This window comes from Aedes aegypti, chromosome 3, assembly GCF_002204515.2.
Source record: "Aedes aegypti strain LVP_AGWG chromosome 3, AaegL5.0 Primary Assembly, whole genome shotgun sequence".
NCBI classification, from domain to species: domain Eukaryota; kingdom Metazoa; phylum Arthropoda; class Insecta; order Diptera; family Culicidae; genus Aedes; species Aedes aegypti.
In genome coordinates, this window is record NC_035109.1 from 275,872,033 (window position 1) to 275,886,304 (window position 14,272).

The 14,272-nt window shown below is 37.7% G+C and overlaps 2 protein-coding genes across 6 annotated transcripts in view; one reads left to right on the forward strand and one right to left on the reverse strand.

Moving 5' to 3' along the window:
• Positions 1–4,932: 4,932 nt before the first annotated feature.
• Positions 4,933–6,900, reverse strand: LOC5576934 (vesicle-trafficking protein SEC22b-B). Its single transcript, XM_001656246.2, has 4 exons — positions 6,538–6,900; positions 6,367–6,476; positions 6,050–6,305; positions 4,933–5,842 (listed from the first exon to the last, which is right to left on the reverse strand). Exons 1-4 carry the CDS (start codon positions 6,610–6,612, stop codon positions 5,648–5,650), a joined length of 636 nt encoding a protein of 211 aa, XP_001656296.1. The 5' UTR covers positions 6,613–6,900; the 3' UTR covers positions 4,933–5,647.
• A 6,802-nt stretch (positions 6,901–13,702) lies between these two features.
• LOC5576935 (protein transport protein Sec16A) overlaps positions 13,703–14,272 on the forward strand; it is a 107,684-nt gene continuing 107,114 nt past the window's right edge. For 4 of the 5 annotated variants that reach the window (XR_002502675.1, XM_021855031.1, XM_021855032.1 and 1 more), the window contains exon 1: positions 13,703–13,964. The gene's annotated coding sequence lies outside the window, so the exon portion shown is untranslated. The remainder of the gene's footprint in view (positions 13,965–14,272) is intronic. The other variant, XM_021855034.1, reaches the window with a different exon arrangement.

Below are 14,272 nucleotides of genomic sequence, written 5' to 3' on the forward strand. Positions count from 1 at the left end.
TGGGGGGATAGTAGTGCATGATAAAACCCCTCTAAACATGCTCCAAGCCTGGGGGACACTGTTGTTATTGGAAGTTCGTGGATTGTTTATCGTGCCAATAAAGAAAAACACCTATCCCCAACGGTAAACAAGCGAGAAAAATGGATTTTATCATCGCTCTCTCGTTGGGGCTCTCGCTCGCTGCTCTCATTTATCAGACTTGTTACACCTTGCGATACAATGACGATCGTGGACCGCAATGGACCAATGCACGAGTTCACTTGTTGACATTTGAGCGGTGCCGTGTTATTTACGTGACCACAGCAACGAGTGAATTCGGCACCGCTCAAACGTCAAATAAGTGAACGCGTGCATTGGTCCATAGATGGGATGTTTTTCTTTGCTTGCTTTGATCGTGCTTCATTCTCAAATGAGAGCGAATTCTGCAACGCCTGATTACAACACATATTCGTTTTCCAAATAAAGCGCACGAGTAGGTATAAAATCCTGAAGCGGCCGAAAGGATCCAGCTGAGCGGCATGTAGGGCATTTGCCAGCGCACGGGGGGTAAACTTAGGTGCAGGAAAAAAGTTGTTGTCTTTTCCCGAAGCGCTTCCACGGTTGAAGCCCGGCGCTTCTTCCGACAGTTGGGGTCAGCATGTTCCTGCTGCCGGTGTTGTCGACACCCGCGATATTTTTCCGAGAAAATCGAGCATTCTGTGTTATGCACAACGGTTCTGACAATGAAAGAAAAAAATAGTATTTTTTCCTTTAATATTTTACTATAAACTTACCCGATGTGCTACTTCAAAGGCTGCTGAAAGATTGATGTCCGAAATTCAAAAGTTTTCGCAAGACTTAATTCGTGATCAAACGTCAACATCCCACCGCAAAATCGCTAGTTTTTGGAGGTGTTTTTAACCTCCAAATTGCCAAATAACCTCCAAATCATCACCTTCAGGTTAGTTCTACTAACCTCCATTATATTAAATATGGTGGCGCGTCGATCGCTGCAAATTTATCGTTAAACAGTCAATTGACTGTTTAACGAGAAACTTACGACGATCGACGTGCCACCATAATTTATATAACGGTGGGTATTAGAACTAAGTTGGAGGTGATGATTTCGCATTTTGGAGGTTAAAATCACCTCCAAACACTAGCGATTTTGCGGTGGGATGTTGACGTTTGATCACGAATAGGAGAAAATTACTTTACTTTGGAGGTGATCGATGAAACGAGCGGACGAGCGGATGAAAACAATGTGATGACAAAAATGAGCTGCTGCTTCCAGCCGTAAACCACAGTTGGTAAGGTACATATTTCAACCTGGTTGGATACCATATCAGATTATTTGTAAACTATAATTGATGATGTTATAGTAATGCTTGATGTTTGACTGTGGTTTTACCATTACACGAAGAACACATGTGAACCATAACTGAAACAGGTAACCGTTAGCATTATGTTCGTGAAACAGTTTGTCTCGTTTAAAGAATGGTAATTTTCTATGCGGGTTACTGGTTGAATTTTCAAAGATGTCCTAAACAAACATTTTGGAGGAAAAGGGGTTCAACAAGGGTTATTTTAGACCTCAAACAAGTTTCATCAGTGGTTACTTTAGTATTTTCTTTGGAAATAACTCTCGGATTTCTTGGGGAATATCTTCACTAATTTCTGAAAAAAAAATCTCGGTATTTCCCTACTGGAAGTATTTATGGAGGAATTCCTAAGGGAATCTTAAAGGGAAAGCTCTGGAGCAATTCCTAAAGGTATTTTTTTTTTCTATCTTTATTAACGAGATTTTTAGCCCTGGGCTAGTTCATCTCGGGACCAACGGCTTTACTTCCCTTCCGAAGGAATTCGTCACTATAACATTTTTCGTCATAATTGACTATCTCGGGGATGGGATTCGATCCCAGGTCCTCGGCGTGAGAGGCGTGTGTTCTAACCACTACACCAGGCCCCCCTTAAAGGTATACTTCTGCTCAAAATGTTAGACAAATTCAGAAAGACAATGTTGAAGGAAATTCTCGTATACCCCTAGAGGCATATCCGGAAGAACTACTGTCTGAATATGTTCTAAAAGGGAATCTTAGAGGAATACCTAGGAAAATAGAAGAATCATTGGATAAACTCTTGGAGGTCTTAAAACTTTCTAGATAAATTTATGAAAAAATCTTGGTGAATTCAACCATAAAATAAGCCTCGCTATTAGGGTGGTAAAAGGCTGCCCTTCTCGTCAGCAAAGCGTGACTATTCATTCAATTTTTTTAAATGTTTCATATAAAAAATGAGGGTGTCAAAAATAGTATTATTTTCTTGTAACCTAAATAATGGGCGCTCCCAAGGTGTCTGATATGATTTTCTTGAGTATTTTCTTAGAAAGTCCGTAACAAAATAACTGAATTACGCCTAAAAAAATGTTCATAGTAATATCTGAAGGAAATACTTGAATTAAGTTCTGCTGAATGAATTTCAGAAATTTATGGACAACGTCTTAAAAAAATCATAAGTACAATAATTTCTCGATTATACCACGGATTAAAAAATAACATTAGGTGATATACCGAATCGTGGCACAGGTCGGACTCGATTATCCGGAGACTCGATTTTCCGGGATTCGATTATCCGGAATTTTAGACTCGATTATCCGGAGTTTGTTTTTTGACATTCTTGTTTTTCAGTTTTTATGCATGAATTTTAGATAATGTGGTATTGCAATATAAAATATGAATTGTTTTGCAGTTTTGGACGTAGGTAAAAACAGGGTTTTTTTTTGTGTATTCTTATCAAAAACATTTTCTCTTCTCAAGACCCCAAATGTTCCTAGAAATAATTTCTGGCTACGCGAATGCATCAATCAATAAAACAACGGAGAAAAGATAATATTTAAGTTCTTTTATAGGGGAAGGGGTGGTAAAATGAACACCTTAAGGATATCATCGTGTTTCTGATAGAAAAACGATGAATTTGTATAGTTCTTTAGCACATCATCGAAAATAGGGATGTAATCTAAAGCCGCGACATGAATTCAGACTAAATTAGATAAATTTTCTGGTATTTTTATCGCTAGCAAAAAACGATGCAAATGTTCATTTTACCTGCACTATGTGGGTAAAATGAACAGCTGTTGGTGGTAAAATGAACATCATGCAAAATACGTAAGCAAAACAAATATTTTTGAAAATTTTCATTGCATTTCCGAAAATATATCTATAAATGATTGAAACCCATTCAAAAAGAAATTTAAAGGTATCAGATTACGTTAGTTCTAATTTTCAAAGGTGATTTTCGAAAATCCTTGTTTTCGTTGATATATTCACTTCAATTAACCTCTGTTTCAACTCGAACACTCTCATTTATGCTCTTAATCGTCCGTGCGTGATAAAAGATCACCGACATTTGATTTTGCTCTGTAAAAGGCATGGTGTTCATTTTACCACCCCTGTTCATTTTTCCACCACTTCCCCTAGCAGATATGAATTTACCTTTTAGTGATTCGATTATCCGGAGTGAAAAAAAAATCGATACTCCGGATAATCGAGTCCGACCTGTATAATGAAAATGTATTTCTCTGGCTTATAATTTTCATCAAATTTAGAACTTCATGTTGCAGAAATAAAGCGAATGAAATGGAAAGCACGTATGAGATGGGTTTAGGGTTATTTTTCAATGTAAACCTCGTACAATTATTGTGGTGTGATAAAATCGAACAGAAAACCTTGCTAAAGTTGTAAAATAAATAATCGCATAAGATACTTTTATTAAAAAATTGATTATGAAGATACTAAACTCTAGCAATTCAAGTTGTGATTTTGTTTAGGATCTGCTAGTTCAGATATAGCATGTGACATGTGCAAGTCATGCTTGGGTTGATTCTAACATCGTACCTGCGAATGCAAAAATGGCAACTTTGCAAAGGAAACTTTTAGTTAATAACTGTGGAAGTGCCTAAAAATACTGAATCGTTGTTAAAATCCATTCTCTGAAGGGCTTTTACATGGAGCAAACCCTGCAAAATCAAACATAGACAAATTTGTGATGGTAATTAAGGAGGAGCCTCAGAAGAAATTTTATAAAAATGTCCAGGAAATACAGGAAGAATAGTTTTACCACTTATACTATGAAAACCAATGAGAAATTTCAAAAAGAAAAAACTTAGAAACATTTAAGCAGTATTTGAAAATTTATTGGATAATATCTTTAAAAGTTGTTGAGCAAAACCGATTGAGAAATCTCTGAATAAAATCCTGCAAATATGTCAACGTAATTCATGAATGAGCTCTTGTGAGGGAATACAGAAGTTACTTATACAATCCTTGAAGGAAAAAATGTAACAATTATTATAACAATCCTTGAAGGAATCGCCGAAATATTTCTTAAGGAATTATTTAGAAGAATAAGTAGACGATTTCCAGGCAAAAATTGAGGTAAACCCTAGCTAATTACTGAAAGGTTGCAGCAAAATATGAAGTGAACATCAAATTTGGGAGCAATCTAAGGATCATTTCTAAGAACAAAAAATGAAGTTTTTAGAACGTCAAGTAACCATTTATCTCTGGAAAATGAAAAAAAAAAATCCAGAAAAGATGTATAGAGAAATACGTCGAAGACTTCTTAGAATATTTTGAGTAAATTCCCAGAACAATCTCTGCAAGTGTTCCTCGAATAATAAATGTTTGAAACTCGTACAATTATTGTAGCGTGATGAAATCCAACAGGAAACCTTGCTAAAGTTGAGAGAGAAATAATAAAGCGATATTAAAACGAACAGTGATAAAATCGAGAAATTATTGTTCTCGTATTACAGCAGTAATACTTGTCGTAATATCATGGGGAATTCCCAAAAAAAGTCTTGGGAATATATAGACATATTTGGTCATATTCTGCAAGGAATCATTCGCTTATCTCCCGATTTCTCAAATCCTCAATTGCCATATAAAAAAAGCCTTTTTATGAATAGTAGATACTTTATTCTTCTCAGTAGTATAATTAAACTCAATGGTTCACCAATCTAGAACATAACAACACAAGACAATTTAAATATTCCAAATCAATGCAAACTCTATCTACGAATTAAACTTCCCAGTGGCCATTCGTTACTACAGCTTTCTAATTTCAGTCACTAATTATTGAAAAGTATCCATCTGAAATATTTACATCCATTTCTCTATGAGTGCCCAGTTTTCAACATAAATTGGACTGAAGATACTAGGTAGACAAGATGGGGCAAATTGTCGATTATTGGAAATTCAGAGAACGCTACTTTCTGAACGAATATACAACTGTTAAATTTGTAGATGTTCTGAATTACATCTTGAGTTTTAATGAACTTTTTCTAAAGAGAATGGTAAATTACTCAAAGCAACTCTGCAAAAGTTACTTTGAAAGTTTAATAATTATATTTACGTTGCCCCATCTTGCAATACAGAAAATTAAGTTATGCAGGTTTCAAATTAATGGAACAGAAAACACATTAACACGTTTCATGCACTTTCAACTCATATTCAGTAAAATTTGGCCCGCCACTTTTTCGGAACGCCCTTTGTCCACCTCTCACCTTATCAACTAGGTCAATTCAACACTGTGTCAGTATTTATCATCCGGCTAAGCATCTTAATTTTATTGTACGGCGACGACGACGACGATCATTACGCACGAGAGATTAAATAACCCAAAAGTAGAGGATGAATACTATGATCACGATTCCGGCCACGGCTCCCTTCACGTACAGAGATTTCCGATTCAAGTAGGTGGCATCCTTCTTGTACTTCTGCGACAGCATCGACAGGTTTTGCGTTTTCGTGTCCAGCTCTGAGAGCACTGTGCCGCGCTGGAGGACGTCATCGATGTTCTGGACCTGCAATCAACAATTTAGATTAAGTAAAACTGTTACAGCAAATTATGTATTCAGTGCTGGTAGCAAGTAAGTGTCATAAAAGTAGGAACTTTAGATTGAGGTCTCTAAAGCTTAAGAGTCAAAAAAAAGAAGGAATCAAAAAGAGACCATAAAGGAATCAGACGATAAAAGCTACCAGCCCTGAAATTACTATAATGCATTCCTTACCATTATCCTTTGGACATCCTGCAGCTGTGTGTTGATCGTATTGATGTTCCTTCGCCGGTCGGTTAAAGATTTCTTCGCCTTCTGGATGTAGATATCGAACTCGATGAAGGCGTACGGCCGCGTCACGGAATTTACCTTCCGTCCATAGTTGTTGTGGAATTCCTGGGCGATGTCTTCCAGATAATTGAACGCAATCCGCTTGGAGAACATCTTATCACAGAGCACCAGATAACAGACTTCGTTTTCGATCAGATAGCTAAATAATGAATTTCGGTGAGGAATGACGCAATATTTTACTGCAATTAAATTGATCTTACTGGAACAGATAAGGACCCGTTTCGATGCTGCAGCGCGCCGGAGAATTGGGACCTAACTTTCGGAATAGCATTTTGGCCTGGTTCTGGTACTCCAGTACGCTTCTTCCGGACTGTAAAATAATTATAATATGTTAATCTACAAATCTCAACATATATAGACTAAACACTGACCTGCTCATCTTCCTGCATCGTTCCGACCAGTGGAAGACCGTCGACCACCCGGGCAATCATCGTCATTAAAGCCATATTCGGACAACACTTGATTTGCCTGGTTCAAAACAAAATACCCAACACTTACTCCAATTTCGCAACCAATCTTCCGATATTTGCACAATGATTTTCTTCGAACCACGAATTCACATAGCTTCTATAACGAGTCGGATGGAGAGGTGGTTTTAAACCATCTATAACGATGTTTTAACCCGAAATTAAGCGAAGAATATTTTTATTCCACTTCTTGGCTTGCAATGACGATAAATGGATGAGGCGACTTGAAGACTTCCAACACGTCATCTGCGAACAGTGGAACGAAGAGAGATGTCAACAAAAAGCGATGAACCCAAAATGAATGCACCGCAGTTTGACAACTACTAACATGCGAGAGTTCGTGGAGTAAGATTGCGCGATCCAGGATAAATTCGAGCAGGTTCATGATACACCCGATTCTGTTTTTGCACGGGGGATGCGTACCGTGCAAAAAAAGTTTTCAGTTCAAAATTTCAAAAACCGTGCAAAAAAAGTAACACCAATTGGGTTGTTAAGTGATGAAAAATTCGCAGTTTTTTGTAGCTTGATCGAAAGAGCACAGTTTTCCAAGTGTAACACGATTTTATTGCGCTTCAATATCTTAATTTTGATATAGTAAATGATTAAAATAGATTTAATTCCGTCGACTCAATGACATTTCCATTTACATAATGACAGCTCGTCCCGGAGTAAAATTTGCCGAGGGGTGATTCAAACGCGATTTCCATACGAAATTCAAGCGTGTATTAAAAATAGTTCCAGGGCACGGAACATTATGAAACTTTGGATTCTGGCTCAGTTTTTAACGTAGAATCAGAATATGTAAAAAACAGGATACCCCTAAACAAGCCAATTCTTGACTTTTAATGAAAAAATAAGGTTTTGGTGAAAAATTTTGTATGAAAACTTTTTTGCACGGCCGTGTAAAAAAATCCGTGCAAAAACAGAATCGGGTGTACTTAAAAACTTGCTTAATTTATGATCTGACCCTAAACTTTCTGAAATTCTTAAGGAAATGCCATCTGAAATCAATCAAAACATTCTTATGGAATACTTCCAAATATCTTTTTATAATTCTTCCGAAAATCTTTCTGTGATTTTTGCAAAAATCTTACTATTTCAAAAATTGTTCTAAAATATTTTTTCTGATTTTTTCCGTAAATGCCTTGTTTAGACTACGGAGTTGTTCATTTTACATGCAACTCGTTCACACTGGATATGGACCAATGCACGAGTTCACTAATTTGACATTTGAGCGGTGCCATATTCACTTGTTGCCATGGCCACATAAATAACACGGCACCGCTCAAACGTCAGATAGTGAACTCGTTGCATTGGTCCATTGTATGACAACAGCTAATATTATCAATTTACTTCTTCTTATTCTTACCAAATTCCATTCTTTCTCTTTGTCACAATCTTACAGCTCCGGAATTCTCTAGGAAGTTTTTTGTTCGTACTGGTGGTTCCATAAGGAAGTTCTTCCATGTAGCTTCTCCAGCAGTTCCTTCTGGTAGCTTATCCATGACATTCGTCTGAAAGATATCAAAGGTAATTCCTCCAGGAAGTTGCTTCAGGAAGTTCCTTCGGAAATTTTTTTCGGTATGTTCCTTCGGAATTATGACTTGGTTTGTAATTTCCTTCTGAGTTCCCTGTGGAATTTCATTCGGAGTGGTCATGGATTAGTTTTTTTTCCTCCCGTGCTAGTCAAGAGATGCATCGAAAAGGGTGGTCAAAGTCACCCCCTAGGACCAATGTCACCCCGCACGGCGGTACACAAAGTTGCGCAAAGAGACTTTTTTGGATGCTTGTTCTTCTTCGTCTTCGAAAACATCTGGTTTGCTGGTCTGCTCGATAGGTAGACCCCAGCAAACCAGAGATCATATAAGGATGTGAATTTCAAATTGTATAATTGTGCATTTTACGTTAGAGTTGGATATGATGCAAAATTGAATTAATTGAAATTGTTTATGGAGTCAGTAATTTGATCTGATTTAAATTTGCATCTAAACAAATTCCAACTTCATATAACAAAATATGTAACTTCAAATGGTCATTCCCTTGCGATTTCTATTTCACTTGATATGATTCTATTATAATCTTGAATGAGAGATTAGATATGAGTTCATCTGATGTAAATATAAAATTATACTGGGGAAAGGCCGGTTTGCTACTGACAAGAAAAGGAATCGCCTATCTCGATGCGTGAAAAATTTCTCACAAGAAATGGTCAAGAAAATCACTTTTTTCTGATCGCAGTACGCAGTTGAGAAGAAATGTCACTTCAAAGGGGGCTCTCTGTAGGAAATTTCTTGACCCTTTCAGTCAAGGAATTTCTTTACTTTTCTTGAGCGAAACAGCATACTTAGCTGAAGAGTGCACATCGCTGGATGCATCTCAATAACCAAGCATAAACCGATCAAGCGGTACACATGAACAAATTGATACTGGATATTTAAATATCAATGTTTATCACAAACGCAATGACATCACTTCACATAAGATTTCTGCTTATTTTCTTCCATAATCACTTCACTATGAGGTGGATGTGAAGTGCACTTAACGTTCGGGGCGACTGAAAGCGATTGGCCCAGGACCGAGTCCAGTGGAGAAGACTCATCCATTCGGCGCAGATTCATCTTAGCGAATTGTAGCCCATCAAGTACCAAGTAAGTATGAGGTGGATGTACTGGGACAGCGTCTGGGGTCATAAATTGGTCCACATTTACTCTCCTGTTACCTGGTGCTGTTACCAACTTTTACTTGATGAAAATCACAAATGAAAAGATGCTTCAGCGATTTACTTATTAATTATAACAGCTTTTAGTGTAAAACTTGAAAACCGATGGTCACAATTTTGCAGCATGTCTCGCGATTTTTCATTTATGTTTCTTTGCTATGTTTGTAAAAATTAAATCATACAAAGTGCAATACACTGTCATACGCGTTAGTCATACTAAACGCCAACTCAATTTGTTTGGAGTTGTATTGGTCATGATTAATTGCCTAAAATATATGTACGGTTAAAAAGTGCAATATGCCCCCCTAAGGAAAAAAGTGCTCTATCACAGTAGCAAATACATTACATCTAAAATCTGTTATGTTGGGTGTTGTTTATTTGCTTATTGCTCTGCACGCAACTTTTTCGTGCCATGTAGCTACTGAAAAGGGTACAAGATGCTTTTTGTAAACGATACAAATCATGACGTTTCAAAACAAACCGTGAAGTATACCCCTCCCGTAGAAACAAGTTTCACAGCGTTGTAGAAAAGTTCTCAAATAGAATTCCACCACCTGCTAAGCTTAAATGAATCCATAAGCAGTCGTCTTCCGGTAAAAGCTTGTTTAAAAATTACAATAATAAAGCATGGACATCATACACAATAAGGCTTGCTTATCGGACGGATCATATTTACGTGTAAAAAACCTCAATCCTGTGGGAATGAAGTTAAGCGTATTGCCCCGTTCGGGCATATTACTCCGAATTACCCTATATGGCCTCCGAATTTGTGCGAATAAATGGAATTCTCGCATTTTCAACAATTTGGTGTTACCGAATTGCAAACTCTGTTACGTGAACAAAACTTTTGGCTGGGTAATAATAATAATTACTAATGTATCATTATTGTAGCTAACTGATGTATTTACGATATGTATCGATGAAAACTTCTCTTGAACATGGGTGGCAGTATAAAAGAGGTAGACGTACATACCTGCAGATGAGCTATATTATTAAATTTATATTTGCCAGATTTCCGTGTTATTCAACAGTGGCTGAACGGAACAGTGGTAGCCAATATGATTACCGATCTGAAGATCCTTACGTAAAGACTTGCATCTACTCGTTTTGCCTTTTTTATTTTTTGTTTGTTTGTTAAAACCAAGTCATATAAATAGCAAAATACTATTATATACAAAATTATAGAAAGCACCAAACGAACTCGTCTGAATTTGTATTTCACACACTGCATTTTCTGGAGTGTACGTATATGGCCTCCACTTATGTCCACATAGAGGGAATCTGTGCATTTTAAACAATCTTTCATTTCCAAATAAGTGTTCACTTTACTGATTTGAATCTCAGTTATGTGAACAAATTTGTTGGCTGGGACGGTTTGACAGTTCGATAGGTAAATTTGGTTTTACTCGCAACTCTTCATTCATAGACTCTGGGATAAACCGATACGAACTTTATGTGCGTCAAGATGAGCCGAGATTCCGCTGTCACAAACTGTCAGCGTGAGCCGCCTTCTAAAACAATGGGCTAACATTACAGATGCGCGTAATTGATTGAAACATATTTTTGCATTTTATTGAAGGTGACAAACAAACAGTCAAGATTTGTTTCTTCACATCCAAAAGCAACGTCACAAGGGTCCATTCATATATTTCATAACGCTAGAAGGGGTGGGTGGGTGTCCTTACGATGTTACGGCCCATACAAAAATTGAATAATACTCATACAAAAAGTGTTACAAGGGGGTGGGTGGGAGTCGAAAATGGCCAATTTCAGCGTTATGAAATAAATGAATGGACCCCAATAGCATCTTCCATTTAAACTGGAAAACAGTTGTGAAACACGCAGTCTTTTTCGATAAAATTTGAGATTTAATACAAAGAGGATTTTGGCCCTTTTTCAAAGTTCGTCCGGAAAGACCGAAGGTGCACAACAAAACGAAACTAGTGATTTTCACCAAGCCTGTCTTGATTGTAGTTGGCGAACTGGAACTATCTTGAAGTTTGTTCCATATTTTGTGTGTAGTATCGGTGTCTCCCTCCCAGGCAAAAACTACCTTCAATGATCAATTTCACTTTGCTGAATGATCAGTAATCCAGATTTTTACGAGCGCTAATGGCTACCGCAAACAGGCTCGCTTTCTGGTAGGGATCAGCCGATATGACGTTTAGCTTGGGTCCGCTCAATGGACCAATGCACGAGTTCACTAATTTGACATTTGAGCGGTGCCGAATTCACTCGTTGCTATGGCTACATAAATAACACGGCACCGCTCAAACGTCAAATAGTGAACTCGTGCATTGGTCCATATGAAACGACTCAAGCCAAACGTCAAATCGACTGTTCCCTACCAGAAAGTGAGCGGGTTTGCGGCAGCCATTAGCGCTTTTAAAAAGCTGGATTTATTATTTTGCTGGATGAATTGCTGGATTTACAGCACAAAAACTAAGCAAAAATTTGCTGATATACAGCAATGAAAATTTGGTTTGTAGGTTTGAGCAGATCCGCGTTGCCGTGTGCTTTTGCCCCGAATTGTTTAAATTGTTTGATAGTTAATCCTGATTTGCTGCTAAAGCTAAGTATGCTGTTTCGCTCATGAAAAGAAAAATATTCTGCGGAAGAAATGGTCAAGAAATTTTCTACAGTGAGCTCCATTTGAAATAACATTTCTTTTCAACTGTGTACTGCGATCAAAGAAAAATGCTTTTCCTGAACATTTCTTGCAAGAAATTTTCCACGCATCGAGATAGGCGATTACTTTTTTGTTGAAGTGCATACTTCGCTAAAAAAGGAATCGCTAAAGGAATTTCTTGCTGATTCCTTGCAGATATTTTCTAGGGCGACTCCCATTTGAACTGACATTTCTTTTCAGCTGCGTACTGTGATCAGAAAAAAGCGCTTTCTTGATCGATTCCTTCCAGGAATTTCCCATGCATCAAGATAGGTTAAGACATTACTTGTCAGCAGCGAATCAGGCTTTAAGCTAAGTATGCTGTTTAGCTCAAGAAAAGTAAAGAAATTCCTTGACTGAATGGGTCAAGAAATTTCCTACAGAGAGGAGAAATGACATTTCTTTTCAACTGCGTACTGCGACCAGAAAAATGTGATTTTCTGGACCATTTCTGGGAATAAATTTTCCACGCATCGAGATAGGCGATTCCTTTTCTTGTCAGTAGCAAACCAGGCTGTGCCGCATCTCGAATTATTTTGCAAAATGTGGTGAGTATCCATGTTTTCAAAAATTCATAAGAAAATTAGGAATGCATATAAACAAATTCGGAAAGCGTTAATGTTAATTAAAAATGATTGTCTTTCGAAGAAAAATACAAAAAATAGGGGTTAGATCTGACGGAAAAGGTCTATTTCCATTGACTGTTTAACGATAAACTTGCGACGATCGACGCGCCACCATATTTCATATAACGGAGGCTAATACCCTAACTAACCCTAACTACTAACTTGGAGGTGATGATTTGGAGGTTATTTGGCAATTTGGAGGTTAAAATCCCCTCCAAACACTAGCGATTTTGCGGTGGGATGTTGACATTTGATGACGAATTGTGATAATCACTAACAACAGCTATTACTGGACGCCATGTTGAATCAATGTTGGGTAGCTAATTATTGGCTCATTTCACCCCCTGTTTTTCCTCGAAATGTGTAAATTAGGTAAATAGGCCAGGGGAAGTGGTTCACCTTGAGTGAATTTCTGTCAGAGAAAAAGTAGATTTTGTATGAGATTTGACAGAAAAATGAATGACAAGTTCATCCACTTCTCCTGGCCTATGGACCAATGCACGCGTTCATTCTTTGACGTTTTAGCGGTGCCTTGTTATTTATGTTACCGTGGAAACGAGTGAATTCGGCACCACTCAAACGTCAAAATATTGAACTTGTGCATCGATCCATGGACCAGTGCACAAGTTCACTAAATTGACGTTTGAGCGGTGCCGAATTTATTGGTTTCCATGGTCACATAAATAACACGGCACCGCTCAAACGTCAAATAATGAACTCGTGCATTGGTCCATTATTAGATTCGGGACTACGAAGCTGCTGATGTTTTCTTCGGTTTTCTGTGAGAAAAACAAGAAGAGATATATTTTTTGCTTTTTTTCACGCACACGATGACAGTTACTTACGAGGTTTTCCATAAGTGCGAGTGCTTTGTAAATCTCTTTTTGTTTCGTAGTCGCGAATAGGTCTCTTTGAAAAGTTACGCTCAAAGATTTATCAAAACTGCTCGATTTTCGTTTTGCAACCCCTCGTGATGACGCTGTGTGTTCATTCCTCGTTTGTCAAAAACAAACGGCGCAAGTTCACTCGGGATGTCATTTTTTGACGCTTCCACAGTCGAAAGCGAGAAAAATCACCAGACTGATGAAAGTTCCAACCTGGCATTCATCCGTGTGTTTTGAGTCGCGAGTGCAGGAAAGGAAAATTTCTGGTGCAAAATCGGAATATTTTCGGTAATTCCCACCCGAAAATCTGTGCGGTATTCGTGGCGTGTGTGATTCGTGCGTGCAATTCGAGAGTGTATTCGTCCTCCCCTTGGAAGCAGATTCCGGAGTGCCGTTATTTTCGTTGTTTGATTTTTGTGCATTGTAACCATCCAGTGAGTAGAGGGAGGAATTTTCGCAGCAGTGAAAAAAATCCACCTTTCGTCATTATTTTGCTTTCTCTTTCGATTTAAGTTGGTGTTAGCTTTTCGTTTTTGTTCTAATATCGATCATTATCATTCTTATTGAGCATCATGTATTTAAGAACGAAAATGTGATTCCTAATGGTTGGAAAAGTAATGTTGCAAAGTTAGCATAACAGTGTTCCGCAACGTCACATAAGAGAAAAAAATGGATAAAAGCCTTCAAAAGAGCCACGAAACGAAGTGTCTGTAAGCTGGTGTTGGTGAATGGCGAGGCGTTT